Source organism: Eufriesea mexicana, unplaced genomic scaffold (genome assembly GCF_001483705.2).
Source record: "Eufriesea mexicana isolate 0111107269 unplaced genomic scaffold, ASM148370v2 scaffold305, whole genome shotgun sequence".
Lineage (NCBI taxonomy): Eukaryota > Metazoa > Arthropoda > Insecta > Hymenoptera > Apidae > Eufriesea > Eufriesea mexicana.
In genome coordinates, this window is record NW_016908472.1 from 695,497 (window position 1) to 716,410 (window position 20,914).

At 54.7% G+C, this 20,914-nt stretch overlaps 1 protein-coding gene across 3 annotated transcripts in view; it reads left to right on the plus strand.

Annotated features, from left to right (window-relative positions):
* LOC108555877 (cell adhesion molecule 2) overlaps positions 1-13,917 on the plus strand; it is a 43,684-nt gene extending 29,767 nt beyond the window's left edge. Inside the window, exons 4-9 of one of the 3 annotated variants that reach the window (XM_017911727.1) lie at positions 757-883; positions 4,967-5,102; positions 6,896-7,029; positions 9,040-9,152; positions 9,402-9,475; positions 10,737-11,675. In XM_017911727.1, the coding sequence (XP_017767216.1) occupies positions 757-883; positions 4,967-5,102; positions 6,896-7,029; positions 9,040-9,152; positions 9,402-9,475; positions 10,737-10,822 (670 nt within the window). In that variant the 3' untranslated portion in view covers positions 10,823-11,675. Of the gene's footprint in view, positions 1-756; positions 884-4,966; positions 5,103-6,895; positions 7,030-9,039; positions 9,153-9,401; positions 9,476-10,736; positions 11,676-13,828 lie in introns of those variants that run through there. The other 2 variants (XM_017911729.1, XM_017911728.1) reach the window with 2 other exon arrangements.
* The last annotated feature ends 6,997 nt before the right edge of the window (positions 13,918-20,914 follow it).

Here is a 20,914-nt window from a genome sequence, read left to right on the forward strand (position 1 = left end):
TAGCAAATTGATACGATTCGCGACGCTACGCTTGGATCGCTCGGATGTTGATCAATTACCGTAATTGTTACTTTCCGCGTGCGGAGGCTCGTCACGCGACAATAGCGAACCGGCTCCTTCGTGACGGGCATCCTTGTAATCACGTTAAAGCGCATACCTACGAACAAACACGTTCCTCGCACTATTCTCGCAACCGCTGTCTCGTTTACCGCTGCCCCAACCTCCGATCGCTATTTTTTTCTTTTTTTTTTTTTTTTTTTTTTTTCCCACGTTCCCATCCCGGACATTAGCACCGTGTCGTTTCCTTTTCCCGTTGCCTCCTCCCCGTCGTCGAACGGTTTTCCCGAAACTCCGCGTTACGCCGTAACGATGGAATGGCGCAGGGTGGCGAGACCGGACGAGGTCTCGGAATCCGCGGAATATCGGACAAACGAAAAAATCTCCGATACGTAAAGCGAAGAATACGTCAAACGCGCTCGATACTTGGAATACGTTGTCGGAAACGGATAACAGTTTCCATTACTCGCGCGATTCGGACATCGAAACGGTCTACCTACGACTAATCGAGAAACGATTCGCGGTTCGTACGCGTCGCGACTACCGTTCCGTTCGTTTGCCACCCTCGGTCTCGGCTAATCGATATCGACGAAAAAATCTACGAGAGACAGGGAGACAGAGGGCGGTCGAAACATCGAAACGTTCCAACGGTCGTTTTTCTCGACGAAAAGTCTCGCATCGTTTGCTCTCTTGTTTCAGATACGACCTAGAAACGGACAAGCTTTACTCCATCACGTGGTACAAGGATCACGAGGAATTCTACAGATACGTGCCTAGAGGGGAACCTACGAAGCACAGCTATCGCGTCGAGGGCGTTAAAGTTGACGTGAGTCGAAAGCCCTCTTGTGTCCCGCAACCTTGTGTCGCGCAGCCTAGCCCCGCGTTTCCTGTATCCGACCTTCTCGCTCCCGTCTACCACCATCCGCTGTCCGCGTCTTGCTTGTCTTCTGCCTCGCGGATTATCTCGCCGGTGGCCGATCGGCCCGCGATTAATCCGCCATCCCGACCGAATCGTCTCGCGAGCTACGAACTCGCAGTTTCGTGGCAATGGAAATTCCGTTTACGAGCAACCGAGGAAACGGTATCGAGGGAGCACGGTTACTCGCGTCCGACTTGGATATTCGACGCGAATACGCCTCTCTCTTTGCGCGTTACGAGATGCGCTGAAACGCTCGCGATTACCTTTGCGAATATGCGTCGGCGGATCGATCCGAGGTAAACATTCCGCGAATGATGGCCTTTTTCACGGCATTGCCAGACCGTCGCGAAATAGCAACTGCTGCGCGCCGTCGGGGTAGCCGGCGAATTATTCCCCGATTTTTTCGTCTCGCGGGAATCACCGTGGAAAGTCGTAAGGACCGTTTACGCAGGTACACGGCCGGGTGGTAACGACTGGTTGCGTGCCGTTGCGAGTCGTAGCGAGTCGTAGCGAGTCGGCGAGAAATTGGTCGGACGGTCGTAAAGGCGTTCGTTTAGTCCGGCGGCGAGGGAACAACGAGACGAATATCGTCGAGAGAATACGCATTTTCGCGAGACCCCCCGCGAGCCCGTCCGACGCTGGAGAACCAGAGGGAACGATGGCGCGCGCGAGCGCGTGTACGACCGCGACCGTGCGGCGATAAACTAGGCGAGTATTCGAATATCGAAGCGTTTGGCGTGGCGATAAACGTAAAGTCCACCACCTTTTGCCGGTTTCGCGCCGCGTGTCGCATTCGGACTCCGGTCGAAGGCGCATTCGGTCGCGGTGACGCGCGCTCCACCGCGACACCGGATCGCGTAAAACCGAAGCGAAGAAGCGAAATCGCGCGACTACCGCGCCACGCGGTTTCCAACGTAAGGACCCCCTATTCAATTTCCCCTTTCGAATTTTATTCGACGTCGTCTATAAAAGTATTTCATCGAGCCGGAGTCGGAATCGAAGATATAGGGAGCAGAGCATACAGAGGGTGAGAGAGAGTGGGGAAGGTAAGAGGGGTTGGGGAGAAGCATAAAGTTGGCGATACCTTGCGATATACGTGGACGGGTGGGCGCGCGTTGTCCCCGCACAGCCGGAACGAGGTCGCCTTTATCGTCCCGAATAAATGTTTGACGAATCGGGACGACGACGCGACGGGGCTAGAGAGAAAGAGGGAACAAGACGAACGGTGTCTTGTCGGGAGAATAGCTACCGACGGTGGGACTTGTAAAGGGTGGAAAAGGGAACGAAGGATAACGGATAGGAGAGGAAGAAGAAGAAGAAGAAGAAGGTCGAGGATGAAAGATAAAAGAAGCGAAGCGTTGGCTAACCGATCGATTTCTCGGATCGCGCGATGCGGTCCCGAAGGCCGTGGAAGGTGAAACGGATCGCACGAGACTCGTCTATTCTCGGTACGATACGTCCGCTTCCGATTCGCGTTTTGGAAGGCACGAAAGTTCCGTTTTCCTCGACGCTCGTTAATATCGGCCGACGCGTAACGAGCATTACGTGAGCAGAATCGGCTCATCCTTTCGCTCCTCGTTCTCGAGATGGAGAAGAGGAGAGGAGGGAAAAGAAGAAAAGAGGAGAGAGACAGAGAGCACGGCTATTAATCTGACTCGGTCCAATGGCTCTCCGATATCGACAAAGAAATTTCTCCGTGGACAAAAGCGAGCGTGTCTTTTCACCCCCTCCGTTCCGGCCATTCCTCCACTCGGATACGCTCGCGTGACACTTATTGGAGTAGCAGGAATTAAGTGGATTTAGCGGGCAGAGTCGTATATTTCTACTCGCTCTCTCGACTTTTAATTTTCCCTCTCATTCGCCCTTTTGCTCCGTTACGTAATACCGCTTAATTTCGCTATCCGAAAATTTTAAATCGCCCCATCGTGTTCCTGCGCGTTTATTCAACCGGGCTAGCCCGCGGCCCGGTCCCGTCGGAAGAAGAGGAGAAAACGGTGAAGCAGGCTCGCGATTACCCACGAGCACCGGCCGAGTTTCGCGACAAACTAATCGACCACGAGCAGAGGCGATTAAACGCTCTATCGGGCGAAGATGGTCTCTCGTCGTCGCGGTCGACGACCGCTTCCAAACGCCTCGCGCTAATCCGTCGTTGCTCGATTCCCTCTTGGCCCAAACACGCGACGAGAGCCGCCGCGGTCGACTCCGGAGGAGCGGAAACTTTTCCACCAATGGCAATCGAACGTCGAGTCTCGAATTCCAGCGTCTCGCTCTCTGTCTCCTTCTCATCCTCGGGAAAAGGGTACTACGTCTACCGAGGCAACGATCCTCCTTCCGTTTCATTTCGTTTCGTTTCGTTTCGTTTCGCGTGACGACGCGTTTTCGAGGAACGTGGCCTCGCGCGAGCGGAACAGCGCGCGAAACGAGTCACGTTTTATCGGGACGCATCCGCATCGGACGTAGCGACGTGCCGCGTCGTTCCCGCTGAATCGCAGACACGCGTTTCCCTCGTCCTCTCTTCCCATCTGGTTCTCTCCGTTTCCCGAGCGACCTAAATCGTTCGGTCGAACAGTCGCGTTCGCTGGACGAAATAACCCCGAAGGTAATGCGATTCCCGCCAACGTTTCGACTTTCCTCCACGCTCGTCCTCCCTTTCTCTCGTCTTGCCGCAACTTTTCTCGCCGAACGTAAATCGATTTGTCGAAGGAGGAAAGTTTGCGTTGGACCGAGGCTGGCTGGAATCAACGTCGGCGTTCCTCGGCTATCGCTGAAAACTCGATCGGCGTGCCGCTTCTCGTCGAGATTCCGTCCGATTTCTCCGAGCGGTCGTCGCGCGACGTCGCGTGCCGTCCCGACGCGCGGTTTCCCAGCCCGATCCCGTGTTTCGTCCATTGGAGAATCGGAGATTACGACGCGACGAGCACATGGAAACGGGGACAAAGAGAGTAGAGGGTGAGAATATTCGTAACGGGAAGAGCAAAAAGACTGGCGCGTGGGGTAAATGGATTATCAGCGTCGCGATTCCATCTATTGCGGGTCTTCTCCCTTTCCGTGCTCTCTCTCTCTCTCTCTCTCTCTCATTCTCTTTCTCTCTGTCCTCGACGTGCTCATCGTGGCGTTTCACGAGGTAGGAAACAGCGGCGAGCAGACACGTCGGCGGGGTGGTATCGGGATCGGCGACGAATAAATCGGTCGTTTCTTTCGATAACGAGAAGCCGCTGCAAAGTTATCGAGCACTTTGGTCGCGCGTCGTAAGTGGACGGCGAACGGTAGCGCGGTTTTCGCGCGACGCGCGGTCCGATCAGCGACGTACCTTTTCTACTTGCCACCGAAACAGGTCCGCCGTGTACCATCCGTCTCGCCGAAATAACTTTCGGCACACTAGAGCCGGTACACTGGCGTGGCAACTATGGCAATAAATCGATATAAGCGGGTAAGCCTCTTACCCACCTAATAGCGTAATATTCTGTCTATGAAGAATAATTTGGAGCGGCGTCTGGGAAACGGTGGAACGAGCGCGGCCCACGCGGACGATCGGACGCGGACGGGGCGCTGGCGCGCGCGTGCAAGAGTCGCGAAGCTGCGGAAAAATTGATGCGAAAATGGGACGCGGCTTTTCGCTCGGTCGATCGAACGAACCGAACCGACATACGAGGTTCCATCTCGTTCCATTTGTATCGGTAAACTTTGGAACGGATAGGGCAGCGGCTGTGGCGGAAAAGGACCCTCGCGGATGGAACGCGCGTGGACCGACACAGAGGCAAAGGGTTTTTTTCCGGATGGCCGGCAGAGAGAAGTCGCGCGTCCACGCCAGTGCTCGGCATCGATCTCGGCTGTCGCGGCCACGAGATACCCCGCTCGGCGAATAAAACGATCTTGCCGGTTGCGATCTCGATCGAACGCGTTGTCGCGCTAGGGAAAAGCCGGCAAAAAAGGCAATCGAGCGGACAATTATCGTTGGCGATTCATTGATCGACGTTGATCTTGTTTCAGCACCGACAGTCCGATCAGCAGCAGGTATTGCTACAGGACGTGAGCCTGCACAGTAGCGGCAAGTACAAGTGCGAGGTGAGCGCGGAAGCTCCTAGCTTCAACTCGGTCAGCGCGGAAGCCAACATGGAAGTCGTAGGTGGGCAAATCGGTCCTCCTGGACCTTTCTTCCTTCGTCCCTCTGCCTCGCTCTGATCTCTTTGGGTCCCGTTTCGAATCCGGTCACAAACAGCTCCGCTAATTAATAATCCTTTGATCGCGATTATCGAACCACCGTAATGCGAACCGAGCTTTCGTCGTTCGCAAAAGTCGATGATCCCCCGTTTCTTCGATCGGTCGTTCGTCTCGGGAGGGGCGGGGGGGGGGGCGCTAACGGAAGGAGGAGAAAAATGTCGGACGAAAAATATTTTCGACTCGGATCCGTGGTGAAAAGATCGTTTGGACGAATAATCGAAGACGCGGAGGCGGGTCGAATCGGAGAAGATCGGAAGGGGAGAGACGCGTACATCGCTGCCGTCGTGCGGCTTCGGTTTTAACCGGCTCGCGCTTCCATCCCAGACCTACGACAAGGGGGAAAGTTCGATTCTCCTTAGAGGCAGAGAGCGTTAAATTTTAGGGTGGCGCAAGGATGGGAGGGTGGCGGGAAAGTCGGACGAATATTACGGGGTCGTAACGTTAGGAGGCCACGGGCAGGCAACGGGTAGCGAGGAAGAAAGAGACGAGAAACCGTAAACGGAAAGGAAAGGGGCTTCTCTCGAGCGTAAATGCATCGTCGGCTCCGGTTCTCCGAAAGGAGTCGCGACGCGAGAGACTAAAGGGCCGCGGCGTAGTAGCGTCTTCGAAAGGCTTTCCGTGGCGCCTTCGGAAACGATGAAATTTCCTTTCTCCGTCGCGTTCCTCTTCCCGTAGTCCAGCCGCGCTCTCCGACCCATTCACGATCGATAACCCACCACGTACCCGCCATTACCCGTACCTTTACCGACCTCGTGGAAAATTTCGTACGCGGCAAATAACCCGCGGGCCTCGTTCGTGCCACCGCCGAATTCCCCTTCTCTCTCTCCCTCTTTCCGTTTCACGCCCTTTTCTCCTTTCGCACCTTTCCTTCGCGTTACCTCTTTCCGCGAAACCGATGTCCCTCGATCCGCGAGTGGCCGACGCGTTTTCCGCGTTCTCCGCGAATTTCAATTCGCCGCGCATCCTCGCTTCTCGTTTCGGGAAATAGCGCGCGTACGGTAACATCGGTCGGTGGAACGGGATAGGGGAAAACGCGAACGGGCTGGCTCCGTAAAGCCGACGGCCGATCCTCTCTCGATAACTGCCGGCAAAAAGACGACGCCGACGACGCCGACGACAACGACGACGACGACGGAGAAGAAGAAGAAGCAGAGGGAAGAAAGGAAAGCTCGACGTCCCGTTGTAAGCCGAGTCGCGTATCTTTGCACGAAAGGTTGAACGCGTAACGCGAAAGGATCAATCCGGTAGCAGTCGCGCGAATGGCTTCGTTGAATATTCTAAGCGGGGCGGTGTCGTGACAGCTTCGAAGGCTTATCGGCGGAGATGAACCTTTATCGCGATCGTGCTCTCGAAAACGATGCGACGACGGCGGGCCGTTTCCTCGAACCGGTCGAGAGATTAAATTCTCGAATCGCGAACACGGAAAAATCTCGCGACTATGCGTCCGTCCGTTCGTCCGTTCGTCTGTTCTATTTCGCGTGGACGGAGCTTAAAATACGGGGGCGAGCGGAGGAAGATCGGCGTCGAAAGCGATTAACGTCATTAACGACGGGGACCCTTACCGTTATCCGTCGTTCGCGTAAATCTCGTTACGAAAGGAGCTTTTATTAAAAAGCCACTGACGGATCAGAGCGGGGCAAAGAGCGGGAAAGTAGGGGAACGAGCGATGGCGCGTAAACGTTGTCGATGCGATTGCAGTTTTGCCGCAAGACGGGCCTTCGATAACCGGCGAGGAGAAGGTTTACGCCACCGGCGATGTCCTCGGGCTGAATTGCACCAGCGACAAGTCTCGGCCCGCCGCCACTCTCAAATGGTTCATCAATGGGCATCAGGTGAGAGAAGCGCGTTCCCTCGCTTCGAGGAACTCGAGGAAATCGTGAAACGAACTTGGACGACGTCTTGGTTGCCGCGTAACGGTCGAGTCGAGATGGTCGTATATAGTTGGACGCACGGTCGAAAGTTATAGATAGTCTTTAGAGCGAGCCGAAAGCTCGCAGGGAAGCGAAGCGTGCTGCAACGAGCAGGACCCAGGGATCGTTAAACGGAAACGCGAGCAAGAGAGAGAGATAAAGAGAGAGAGAGAGAGGGAGAGAGAGGGAGAATGAACGAGCGCTTAGGTCGGTCGGGAGCGACGATGGCATAGGCAACGATACCGGCAACGACGACGATGCTTGATGAGCTAAAGCTCCAATTAACGAACGCTACCGAAAGCCGTGGGAGAAAGCGCGTATAGTAGGGCACAGTCGACTCTCTACATCCGTTTCTCTGCATCAACGTGCCACCACCAACCACCGCTTTCCGGAACCGTTCTCTTTTACTTCGCCTACTCGGAAACTCGACGACTTCCACTGCTCTCTCTCTCTTTTTCTCTTTCTCTCTCTCTCTCTCTCTCTCTCTGTCTTTTTCGCTCTTTTCCGACCACGGCGAACCTGGAGGCAGCCTGGAAAAACCGGAGAGAAAGAGCGAGAAAGAGGGCGAGATCGCGGGAAAGAAAGAAACGGACGAGAAGGTAGAGAAGGCGAGACGAAGAGACGGTTCGGGTGGAACAACGAAATTCGGGCAACTCGGTTAACTGCTAATTAATCCGCGTCACGTAGAGGAAAGAAATCTAATTCGGCGGCGAGAAAGGTGGTGGTGTTAGGCGAGAGTCGTGGTCGCGTCGGACAAAGGAAAGACGCGATCGAATTTGGCGTTTCGATCGCGGTTTTCGCGCGATCGCAGCCTCGTCGCTCGGGGGGATTTAAAATATAATCCGCGCAAAGCGGAGGCAGTTGAGGCAGGCGCGCGCGAGCACGGTGGCGCGAGCGGATACGCGTTTAAAGATTACGTCGATGAACGTTGGGCGCCGCTTTAGGGCTTCGCGACGAATCGCGCGCGTCGCGCGGAGACTCGCAAAGTTTTCCCTTATCCGTTCGCTGTCTCTTCCTCCCAGTCGCTCGGGCAAAACTTGCCAACCTTCTCGACGATGTCCATTAGGAGTTGAGCGAGTTTAACGCGTCACTTAACGCGAGTGGAATATCGTTTCGAAAACGTTCTCGTCTCGTCGAGTTTCGAAAGATTCGACCGGCGACAAAGCCGACGGGGATGGCCCTTTCCTCTCTCTCTCTCTCTCTCTTCTCGACTTTCTTCCGTCGGTTCGTTACGCCCGTCGATCTCGCGCGCGTTTCGCCTTCGGTTGCACTTAGTCTTCGATTCTCCTTCGATTACCCGCGGGACGTGGATCGATCTCTTCCTCGCTTCGATCATCGAGTCGATATTTGCCGCGTGAAACGCGCGCGATTAAAGCGTTCGCGACGCGTTTCGAAGGTATACGGGACGGGGGATATCGAGATATCGGAAAGGGAAGGGGATCAAGGGAAAAGGGTGGGACGAAACGGGTAACGAGAGAATAAAAGTTCGAACGAAGCCGCGACGAAAGGGACGGAGCGATGATTTAATTTCGAGACTCGCCTTCTCTCTCGTCGGTCCTCTTTGGTCTTCTACTCCGTTCACCGCGAAGAGGAAAAGAGACAGGCGTCCGATACGCGCGTGGTTCTCGCGCGAGGAAATTTCGTCGCGGAGACTAGACGCGAGGTTCCGTGCGCCAATGTTCCGCGGTGGTGAATCTCGTTTGCGTCACGGGGAGGGGCACATCGCGTTAAATCCCGCTGAATCTCGCTAAGCGGAACAGCGCGTGAATGGCTGCGATGTAACTCGTGAATAGCTGCAAAGTAACTCGCGAATAGCTCGCGAATATCGCGAACGCTCGGTGCCGGATCGTCTCGGTTTTCGAGACCGATCGCCGTTATGATCTCGCACTCGATGGAACCCGGGGAACACGTCTCGTCGTTGGTTCGTTTCAGGTGAAACCCGACACGGAAATGATGTTCGAACAGCACGGACTCAGCTCGGTGATATCCAGTTTACGACTGCAGTTGGAACCGGATCACATCGCCGACGACAAAATAAACGTCAGGTAATTTCGTTCTGGACAATCTCCTCCCCCCGACCACCACCTACTATCACCACCATCGCTACCACCATTACTATCACCACCAACACCACCACCAATACCACCACCACCATGACCACCATGACCACCACCACTCACCAATCACCGTATCATCACCGCGTCACTCTATACCATCACGACCATCGCCATCGTCACCGACAGCCAGCCATCGTCAGACCAACGATTAATGCGTCTCTATAAATTTTGTCGAAGATGCGTGGCGACCGTGGAATTGGATTCAAACTCGGACGCGCCGCTCGTCGACACGCGCACAACGGAAGTTTTCGGTAAGCGCCTTCGCCGTTCCGCTTCGTCCTTTCTTCGCCCGTACCCTCGCAGCGCGTCGCTCCTGTTCCGCCGTCGCGTGTCCCTTGGACTCGGCGCGCCGAGAAATAGAGATAGAGAGAGAGAGAGCGAGCGAGAGGGCGGGGGGACGAGGCGGCGGGAACCGTCGAAACGACGGACGCGTTAATTAACGCGAGCCTGACGGCGCGAGAAACGATTACCTCGTTATTTCCGAGCGAAAGAGGCGCAACCCCGGAGAAAGCGAGAAGACGGAAGGGGGCCGGAGAGCGCGAGGAGTCGCTTTCGCAGGAAATTAAGCATCGCTCGCGCGCTCCGACGAATTAAGAGGATGCTTTACGATCGTCGTTGTCCGTGAAACGGGCCCCTGCACCGGCCGCAAAGTCGGCCCGAGCCTCCCTCGAGACGCGAGCGCGAACCACCGAAATTAAAACAATAATTTACGCTCGTTTACCTTTCGCCTCGCGATCGCCTCTTTCGTTCCTTTCTTTTTCTTTTTCTTCTCCTTTCTTCTATCGGGGAGCGAGAGCGATCCGCGGCGAGCGTCGGTCGCGCTCGATCGCGCGTCGCGACTCGCGCCATTTCGTCCGACGGGGCAAAAATTAAACAGAAACGAAATCGAGAGAGAGAGAGAGAGAGAGAGAGAGCGGGAGAGATAATGGGGCGCAAGTAGCGGAGAACGAGACCCGATCGATGGCGAGAAAGGAACGGAAAATTTGGTCGTCGCCGCTCGGACGACGAGCGTTCGTCGGCGAAGGGTAAACGTCGGCCGAAATCGCCAAAGGGGATGGCACCGTGCGATCGAGAGAGAGAGAGAGAGAGAGAGGGTGGTGAACGAGGCCGACGAACGTCTCGACGAAATTGCCCCTAACGATCTTCGATTTTCTCGTTAGTCCGAGTCGTTCTTGGAAGCGACGTACGGTCGGTCGCGTTGCCGCGCCTGCCGCATTTCCCATCCTCGCTCTCTCTCTCGTTTCTCCGTCCCATCGTCAACCTCTTTGGCAACTTCTCGGGGATGGGCGAAAGTTTCGGCGACGCGATCGATCGGCGCGACCGATCGAAGATCGAGGAATAAACGTCCTCGTCGCGAGGGCGAACAGTCGACGACCGCGTCGGCTTAAAAACTCGGAATTTCCAGCCGCTTCTTCCTCCTCCGTCGAACCGAATCTCGCTCGACGGGTAAGCCAGCGCCCGATTGCCCCTTTTCGCCAAGGAAACGCAAAACTTTTCTGTTCCATGTTTCAGTGGAGGGAAACGCGAGCGCCGCGACGCCTTCCGTGTGCCTGACGATGGTCAGCGCGCTGCTTCTCAGTCTACTGCCTCCGGTTTAGGAATAGCGATCACCACGAGCACTCGTCGCGCGTGAAAGCCGCGCGGCTGGCCGCGCTCGCATCCGCGGAATCGGATGGTCTCGTCCGACACGGAAGAAGAAGAAGAAGAAGAAGAAGAGGAAGAAGAAGTAGAAGCAGAGACAACGAACGGCGCGGAGAAACCGAGAGGAAGGAGAAGGAAAGAAGAAAGCAAAGGAAAAGGCGGAAATCGGTGGGCGAAATCGCGGCGTGGAAAGTCGCGCGGCGACAGAGAACGAGGATCGGTGGTCGAGTACTCGGTCCGATAGGCGATCGATCGGGACAACGACAATGGGGCGAGAGTTCGTCGCGTGCGCGCGCGTGCGAGCGGATTATCGTTCCGTTTTACGGCACGCGACTCGAAAATACGATTTACGAGCCTGTAAGCCGATTAATTCGTACGATTCGACGTGCACGGGCTAGCGTAAATATTTGTCGAAAGCGCGTAGAGGAGCGCGGCCGACAGCGACGATTCTTTCCCGACCCGCGATTTCGACCGACGCGAGACTTGGAGGCGGAAGTCGACGAGCGGAAGCCGCCGACCGCGCGTGTCGCGTCTTGGCGCTCGCCACCACCCCGCGCATCGTATCCGTCTTTCTCTCTCGCATGATGCGCACTCGCGTAGCACGCAACGATACCTACGTGTACCGGTTATACGGCTTCGAAGCTTCTGACTCCCCGTTGTATCTTTCTAAAGGGCGCGACGCGATCGCGCGGTGCGAGCTTTCGCTCTGGATCGCGCGGGCCAACCGACTTCCCTTCCAGCCAACCAGACGTCTCTCTCCTGTCTCGTATACTTTGTACATAGCCCCGACGCATTTGCGAAATAGGTACCTCGTCGAAATTAGGGAAGCGAAGGAGCAGGTGGAGGAGGAGGTGGTGGTGATGGAGGAGGAGGAGGAGGAGGAGGAGGTGGAGGAGGAAGAAACGGAGATCGCGTCGAGGCGAACTTTATCGTGCTTTCCGTAGAAAGTAGGCAACGATCGCGCGTGGTTCTCGCGCGGTGAACACACGCGCGTCACCCTCCTCGCTCGACGACGTCCCGAGTCCCGAAATCGGACGGAGATCGCGTCACTTGTGTGTATGGCCTAATGTATATACGTATACGTATACATATATATACGCGTATATATATATATGTATATATTTCGCATATTTAGCAAATAAATCGTATTTCATTACAAACCGATTCTCGACAAACCATCCGACCGCCATTATCCCTCGAGCTAAACGATATCACCTTCCCCCGAGATCGTCCCTGTTCCTTCCCTCTGACCAGCCGTACTGCTCGGTTGCCCATTATCTCCTTCCTGCCCCCACCCCCCATTTACGTGTTCGCGATGAAACAGACGAGCGCGATTAGAAGATCCCGGTGTGTTCCGGCGGCGTGGCTCGATCGGCTTTCGCCGTCGGACGTGGAGGATCTCCGGGTGGTGTGTTGCAGCGATGGAGAAAGAATTAATGGTCGTTCGTGCCACGGGACGATACGATGCGGCAGAGGGCAGCGGGGATCGTCCAAGGGGCGCCCCTTAACTCGATACCAGGGAAATTCTCGAGAGGATAAACGGTCGGTCGGTCGACGCGAACCGACGCGAGTCTCCCGGAAGACGATCGATGCTAATGGCCCGTGCCAGACCAGCAGACGGCCTGCCCGTGTGCGCCGCTCGTCCTTTGAATATGTATCGATGGACGAACGCGCGTGCATCCTCTTTTCATCCTTCTTCGCGTCTTTCCATTTTACTACATCGGCATTCGACTTGCCACGCGACTCCACTCGAGCCGAGTCGACGAGAGCGCGTGGCCAGCACGCGTGGCGTGGAACGTGCGTCGCGACGGCCAGCGCCAGCCGACGAATCCGATTACGAGCGGTTAGCGTTCGGCGTCGCCTCTAATTTGCTCGATTCGTAAGCGAGCGAGTGTGTCGGACGTTCGTCGACTAGTCGAATTGGCAAAGCGGGAGGACGAGTTTGGCATCGAGGAGACCAGGGAATCGATGCACGGCAATTATAACCGTGTCATCGCCCAATTCCGCTTTGCCCCGTCTCGTCCCCACCCATTCCATCCCGTCTCATCCTGTCCCGTCCCGTCCCGTCCCGTCCCGTCCTGTCCCGTTTCGACTCGTTCCACCCGTCCGTACTCCATCCGACTGCCTCTCGTTCTGGTAGGATTCGTCACTTTACTTTGCCCGCGATACACGCCGAAAATACTTGAAACGCGTAACTGGAGATAGTCGATATCCGCTGCTGCGGGTCGACGACCGAGAAACGAGGTCGCGATCTCTCTTTTAAGATATTCCGGTGACCCGACTCTTTAAACCGAACGGATTCCACGTTTTCTCCTACTCGGCCAAACGCGAAGGATTCGCGAGCGCGCGCGTGTCCTGCGTCACGGAGGTCGTCGTAGTTGTCCGTACTCGGATAACACCCAGCCGGTGCTTTATTAAAATTATTATAATAACGCGAGCGAACGAGCGGGCAAACGAGGAAGCCAAGTAGAAGGCGAACGAGGAAGCGAGCGAACGCGCGGGCGCCAACAACCGAACCCCTATAATAAATTCTTTTCGTTTCGATCGAAATTGAATCTCGAGTTGATCGATATTCCGTTCGTGGTCCCGTCTTGCCGTCCTCTTTAATTAACTTCTTCGTCCACGGGGAGGCTCCTCCTTCTCCGTTCCTTTGTTCCGGCGTTCGCACGCCTTCGCGTATCCGCGCTGTCTTCGCCCTGCTACCACATAAATCTCAATTATTCCTTTCACCGTGTCGTCGTTTACTCGCCGCCGATCGGTTTTTATCCGCGGCAACTCTCCGGAGATCGGGAACGTTTGCAGGTGCGACGACGAACGGCCCTCTACCTGCAGCCGTGCGAGCGAGGATCATCGATACCCTTAAAAGTTTCGCTCCGTCGCCGCTCCCGACGATCGTTCACCGTCTTCCGTAATTTCTTCCATTTCTCGCCGCATCCTGAATTATAAAATGTCGAGGCTTCCAGCTACTCGTGCACCTGCTGCTCGTGAAAAACCGCACTCGGATCGATCGAATCACCGACGAAACGCGATATCTTCCGGCTGCTTGCTCCCGTCCCGGATCACCGAATAGCAACCTCGATTATCGCTCGTCGATAATCCGACGAGCTACGATTCCGGCCAGGAGAAAGCTCGTTTTCCTAGCTACCTAGGGCGTGTAGCAGGTCTAGACGCAATGGCGTCGTCGACTTTCTCGCGTCGTTGGTCCACCGCGCGAATGCGTCGCACGACGGAAAAAGGGAAACGAGTCGGTGCTTGGAGCGGCCGAATCTTCGCGGAGGGATAATTGGCTACGTCGGAGAGCAAAGTCCTTTGGAACGAGATTTCCGAGTTTGCTCGGACAAACGAACGGTAAGTAGAACCGTAGCTCGAGACGTTTCGCCGTGTTACTCTTCCTTTTTCTTCGGTTTTATCCCTCGCACCCACCGCGACTCGCCTATCTGCGACTCGAGAACGAACGGTCGCTCGGAATTTACGGGATCGAGATCGATCCCGGCACGATTTCCATGGAAATCCCTCGAAACTCGTTCTTTTCGCGAGGCAAGCTCCGCAGCCGTGAAATTTCCCGTACGAGGCGATTAGCGCGCCGAACTTTGTCCGCGAATACATGGCTGCGTCTGAGGCTGTACAGTCGCCGCGGAGTAGTAGTAGTAGTAGTAGCAGCAGCAGCAGCAGTAGTAGTAGTAACGAACCGCAATGCGACCAAACTTGCTTTTATTTTTCGTAATCCGATTTTACAATTATTTCTTTGTGACTGCTCGCTCAAAGCGTTTACCGTCTATAAATCCATAACGACGTTTCCCTTTTCCTGTTGCAGGACTAGAGAGGGGGGCTAGATACGAAACGCTCTCGCAAGGAAACGCGGGTTTCAGAGACGATTACCGATGAACAATGGAGAACGCGCGACGCACGAGGCACGCAGTGTTGCGCCCTTTGCGAATGCAAATATTAACACCGATTAGTCTCAACTCTTGTCTCGAATTTATTCGACCGGAATTATTTTCAACGTATATTCGAGCCAAGTAAAAGGTGAACGATTGGCGGATGTTTTATCGATTGCTCTCTTTGCCAAAGAAGGAACGGAGAAAATAGGAGAAGCTAGAAAAGGGAGAATAAGAAGAAGGGGAACCGATTGAATTCGGTGCAAATTGAGTTAGATTAAGACGGATTAAGTTAGACGCAAGTAGAACTGGAGAATTCCGATCGAGTCGACCAGAGAATCTTTTGATTTCGCTTTTCTTTTTTTATCCTCACCGACGTGATTGGTCGATCTTTAGTGACCGCGGGTTCGCGGATATCTTTAAGCGTCGGGCGTAGACACGCTTTCTAACTCGAAAACAGTTTCAGCTCGTATCTCGCAGCTCTTGCCAACTGCGTTAAAATAAACCGCCGAACCCCGCGATAAAATAATCGTTCCACGTCGTACACGATTACGATTGCGTCTCGCTGAATAGACGAGATTGCATTGGTTTCGAAAGTGCGGTGAAATTCCATGTAATCTGTGATGAAATTATAAAAATAAACGAGCGTTGAACGGTTGAACCCGAAAGTTGTTTGATAAAGAAATCTCGTCCCTTGCCATATCCTTTCCTCCTGACGTCTTCGGAGTCTGCGACTCGGGGAAAAAAGGAGAAAAAAAAGAAGGCGGGGAAAAGTAGAAAATTAGCAGCGTAGAGCTTTTAAAATGCGCGAGAGTTTGCCAGCTTCCGGAAAGCTGTTGGTATTCCGTGCCGTTTCCAACGATCGGGGGACTTCCAAGAATTTCGAAATCTCCAAGAATTTGCGGTCGTTTCTGAGAATTTCGCCCTGTTTCCAAGAATCGCCGAATTTCCAAGAATTTCCGAGAACTCGCGACCGTTGCAGTTTGTCGTGGAAACTCTAGGGATTCGTTCGAAAATCCAAATAAACATCGCCAGCGTAAACAGACAAGCCAACGTCGGTACACAGACAGGAACCAAAATAAAAACGAATTATCCATCGTTCCGAAACAAATTTCGATCGATGGCTGGGAAATTTTCGAATATCTCTAGAATTTTTATAACAAACAGGCCAATGTTTGTAAACGAGTTGAATGTTTAGAAAGAAATCGAATGTTTATAGACAAACTACCCGATTGTTCGCAAACAAGGGAAAAATTTCAATGCGACGCGCGAGACCGTTCGGAAAATTTTCGACACGATTCGCGAAAACTGGTGAAAACGAAAATCCGGGGATGCTAACGAGCGAATCGGCGTTCGTATACGAATAACCGATGTTCGTAAACAACGCGAACACGAAATTTGACGTCGTTTCTGGGAATCTCGGATATTATCGCGACTCGTATTCGCAACAACGCATAATATAACTAACGAACCACGATAATCGTTAAACCCCGGTACCCCTTGTTAGCGACTTATTCTTAAAGCCATTCGCGCGACTCGACTCTCGATCGCGATTATAATTCCGGTATAACTATAACTAGTCGTTATGTCCTATCGCGATAACGATTCGCGCAATTTGCCAGACAGACTTACAACGCGGCGTATAATATCTGTCTAAACTGTTTCTCGCGATACCTTTTCTTCCCTTTCTTCTCTATCCTCCGCTTCACTTTCCACCGCTCTCGGCGGCGCTGTATCGGAGAAAATAATCGGCTCGCGTTAATTTTTAATTCGTCGGGAAAACGTATCGGACGCGAAACGCTGCTAGTAAACGATGCTAAGCTTCGAGCGAGTATCGATAGACGGGAACTAAGGAAGGACGGACTGAAGGAAGGAAGGAAGGAGGGAAGGAAGGAGGGAGGAAAGTGGTTGGAGACGCAGCCTCTCGGAGCGTGGATCGAAGAGTAGCGAGTAGTGATCCGCGTGCTCGAGTCGGGAAGGTAACAACGACCACCGTTTCCTCGGTCGAGTACATTTTCATTTCGAAAGGAAAACGGCATGGTTTCTTACCTGCGTTTGTACCCGTCGTTCCGGCATTACTCTTTCTCATTTTCGATATCTCCAACGAGAGAGGTAGAAAAAGAGAAGGAGAGAAAGAAAGAGAGAGAGAGAGAAGGAAGGAGAGCTGGAAGTAATCCGTGCGTGGAGGAGGAACGAAATAGGACGTGAAAGCATGGCCGATCGCGGTCGCATAATCAGCTCTATCGAGCAATCTAGCCGCTACGGAAGCAACGCGGCGATACGAGGGTAGAGAGAGAGAGTAGCCCTGTGCAGCAAAGCCAGAGAGATAGCGGTGGATGCGGAGAGTAGACGAGAGGTAGCGGCAGATTCAGAGCCGATGGTGGTCGGCGGTCGGTGGTCTGGTCTCGCGTAGACCGACAGCTCGGTTGGCCCTCCCTTTTCGCCGCTATTCACGCGCGCTCGTCTCCGTCACGGCCGCGCTTCCTGTGTCGAGACACGCGTCTCCCCCGCGACACGGCGCGCAAATAAACGGAGAACGCGAGCTTAATTGCACCCTTTCTCTCGCCTCGCCTCGACGCTCCTCCTCGCTTCTCCGGACTCGGCAAACTACGACTTTCAAACGCGCGAACAAGCTGCAAATCCGACCCGCAAACAGCATCCTCGCGAAACGCCGGACGCAATTTCATCGCGATACGCGAGCGACACGCTCGACGCGGGATTTACGATTTACGAGGCACGAGATACGAGACGTTCTCCAAAGATCACACGGCAAAGCGTTCGCTTTCCCGACGAGTCGTGCATCGCGTTACGACAGCTCTCGATTTCTCGCCGGTTACCCACCACTTTGCTGCGCCAGTGAATTTTCATTCGCGCCCCGTCTACGCGAATATATCTTCGCGGCGGGTTACGAATACGAAACCGCGAGCCTCCTTCGCGAGCAGCCACGCGATACGGGACGAATCGACCAACGTCCGACCTCTCCAACCCGCTTTTTTCATCCTGTCCTCCTTCGGAGAGGCGAAATTCGAAACAAACCGCGCAAGCATCTCGCCTCCTTCGCCTCCTTCGCCTCCTCCTTCTGCCATTTCCGAGATGCTTCCACGCGATTCCTTTGCAGCTTTTCAAGAACGCGTTCGCGAGCCTCTCAAAAGCGAGAACCGTCTGATCGCGGCAAAGGGAGAGAAGATCTGATCGACCAAGTCGAATAATTTTTCGTCTTTTCATTTCCTCCTTCCCCACTTTCCGCTTTCCTACCTCGATCGACGATAAGAGATTTCTCTCCCGAGTCTTATCGGCTCTCGAAAGTCTCGTGGTCCGAACTTCGCGGCGATCTCGGGGCTACCGCGAAATTTAATATCTCGACCGATCGATCGATCCATCGATTCGACTAATAAGGAGACAAAGCTCTAGGAGCTGAGCGATTAAGCAATTGACTGTAAACTCTCGGCTTTGCGGCGTCCGCTGCAACTCGGGCAAGGACTCGCGTTGCTGGTTTCGCGAGGGCAAGCCGCGATATCCGAGGCGAAATCCGAAAATAGGAAAGAAAAAATAGAGGTCGACGGCGCGGTACACGCTCGAGAGAGAGAGAGAGAGAGGGGGGGCAGGGAGAGAGATTTCGATCGGACGAACCGGGTATTTCGTCCACGAGGGCGAAGCGAGCGCGAATATTGATTTTCAATTATGGCATTCGTGACTTCGCGCAATGTCCCTCCTGCGGGAGCGTGCCCGGCAGCCTTGGCATAAAACGAAGTCCCAATCTCAAGGTCCATCTCTCGTTGCAGCGTGCATCTCGATCGATTCGCCAAACTAGTCCGCGTCACTGTCTCGGGTTTCCATCGACGTTCTCTAGGTTTCCACGTTTAGAGAACACAGGGACGAGGATGAACGAGTCGAATGCGATCCACGATGGACAGAGAGCGTAACGGCGAGGCGGAGAAGAGGGTTCGCGATACACGCTGGTAACGTAATCGCGGCGAGAGACGTATTCGCGTCGGACAGCAAAGAAACGCGGAAGCCAAGAGAGGAGCCAAGGTGGCAAAGGCCGGGGATAAGGGAGGAAAGGGTGTTGAAAAACATTAATTAATTCGTGCCGCCTTAATTGCTGGCTGCGAAAGTTTTAAAGGGGCCGCAATTAACGCTCGATTCCGGGGAAATTTTCGTTCCGTCGGACGACGAGACGTCGACGGAACGCGCGCGTCGGAATCAAAAGCGTCGAGTCGCGACTCGTCGTCGTCGGCAGAATAAACTCTTCACCGTCGCGACTCGAATTTTCCCCCGATTTCCTCGAACCGATCCGGCCTCGCGCGCGGTCGTCCGAGTCCACGGATCGATGGACCGCACGCGAAACACGCGAGAGCGAAGAGAGAGAGAGAGAGAGAGAGAGAGAGAGAGAGAAGAAAGGGAAGAAATAGGGGATTTTTGGAAAAGCGAGGAAAAGGTGAACCGTAGCTGCCACGATTCCCAACGCGGTCCACGAGCCGTAGTCTCTATCCTCTTAACGTCCGTCCAATCTCCTGCTCTCGAATCTGCCGATAAACCGCGGTTTCGAAACCACTCGTTCCGGCCTTTCCCGCACTCGAGTTCCTGCGCGACGAATTCTCGCGGTGGAATTCCTCGGTGGATCGAAGGTCGCGAGGAGTTTGGAGGACCAGGAGGAGGAAGAGAAGGCGAGCACGCGAAGCTTGCACGACGCGGCACGCGTCCGGCAGAAGGAATGACGCAAACGACGACCTCGAATTATACCTCGAGCGGTCGGACCGGCGAATCCGAGCTTCTCGAGTTTTACGAGTCGAATCGCGCGCGCGGTCGCGAAAGGTCGAAGATCGTGCAAGCGCGTGGCGAACGGGCGAAAAATATCGATTATCCGGTGACCCGCTTGGTCGAGCAGTACACCGGCGATAAAATACCGGTGCAGACTTAATTACGGCTTGCCTTTTTCGAGCGGTTAATCGGCTCCTCTGCGCTGCTCTCGTGCCTCGGCGATCGAATTAAGAACAATGGCAGGAAATCGATAACGTCCTCGCGAACGAGGCGTCTCGCGTGTCTCTCGATCGCCGTCGCGATTCGGCCGGCCGCTGTTCCACGCGTCCGCTTGGACTCTAGAAGCGCGCGCGGCAGAGAGCCGATTTCCGCTCGTTTCTTCGAGTACCATTATCGCGCTATTAACGCGTACCACGAGCCAGCGCGGTGAGGGAAGAAACGGTTTTTAAAGCTCGCAGAGGCGGTCAAAGCGGGCGTCGAAGATCGTTAGGCGAAGCTGTGGCGGGCAGAGGGCAGAGCGAAAGGAGGCGAAGGCGATAACGGGAAAAGACGGGCGTGCAAGGTTCTAGCCGGCGCGAAAATGCTTAGCCTTGCGGGAAAATCGTTCGATCGGGTACGAGACCTAACGAGATATCGTTAACGTCACCGCTCGAGAAGGGGTGCACGTACGTGCGCGAGTCGCGGCGGCTCGGTTTACGGGGTCGATCAGATCGCTAGCGCGACGGCCCGAGTACGCGAGATCGAAGGCCACGACCAATGGCCCTTTCGTCGCTTCGCTTTTAGTAGTACCCGTCGCTTCTCGCCGTCGAGCCACGGCCTCGGTGTGTTTACTAGCGCGTCGCGCGACGTCACGAACCGATTCCGTCGTGTTTTCGTTTCTTCGTGGCCATCCCGTCGCGGTTCGAACACGGGGACGAGAGTTGCCTCTCGCGACGGAAATTCGTGGCGCGTCGAGCGCGGAATTCGACCATGACGGAATTTCGTTAACGCTATTAAGGAAAGGGTTGACGGAGCGAGCGGAAAGCGGCAAAGGCCGACGAAAGGGAGAGAGGGGCGGTGGAAGTGGCATCGGTGGCGGGGGCGGGGGCGGGAGAAAGAAAGTTGGACTACGGGTAACCGCGAGTCAAACGTCTCGAATTCTCGGCACGTCCTGGTCGCGAGCGCGCGACTCTCGCCAACTGCGAAATACGACCGTTTCCAGCCTTCTTCCTTCCGTTTTACCCCGCGTCTCGTCGTCGTTTTACCCCGCTCGTCTCCCTCCTCGCCGACCTTTGTATCCTTTTCGCGAAAAGCCAGTTCCACTCTGTCTCTCCTTCTCCGTCTCTTTCGTGCTCGTTTCCTCGCTCGAATATATAGCTCGAACGGTGGCAGTCGAGCGCGAGACTCCCGGCCGGATACTAATTAAGAGCG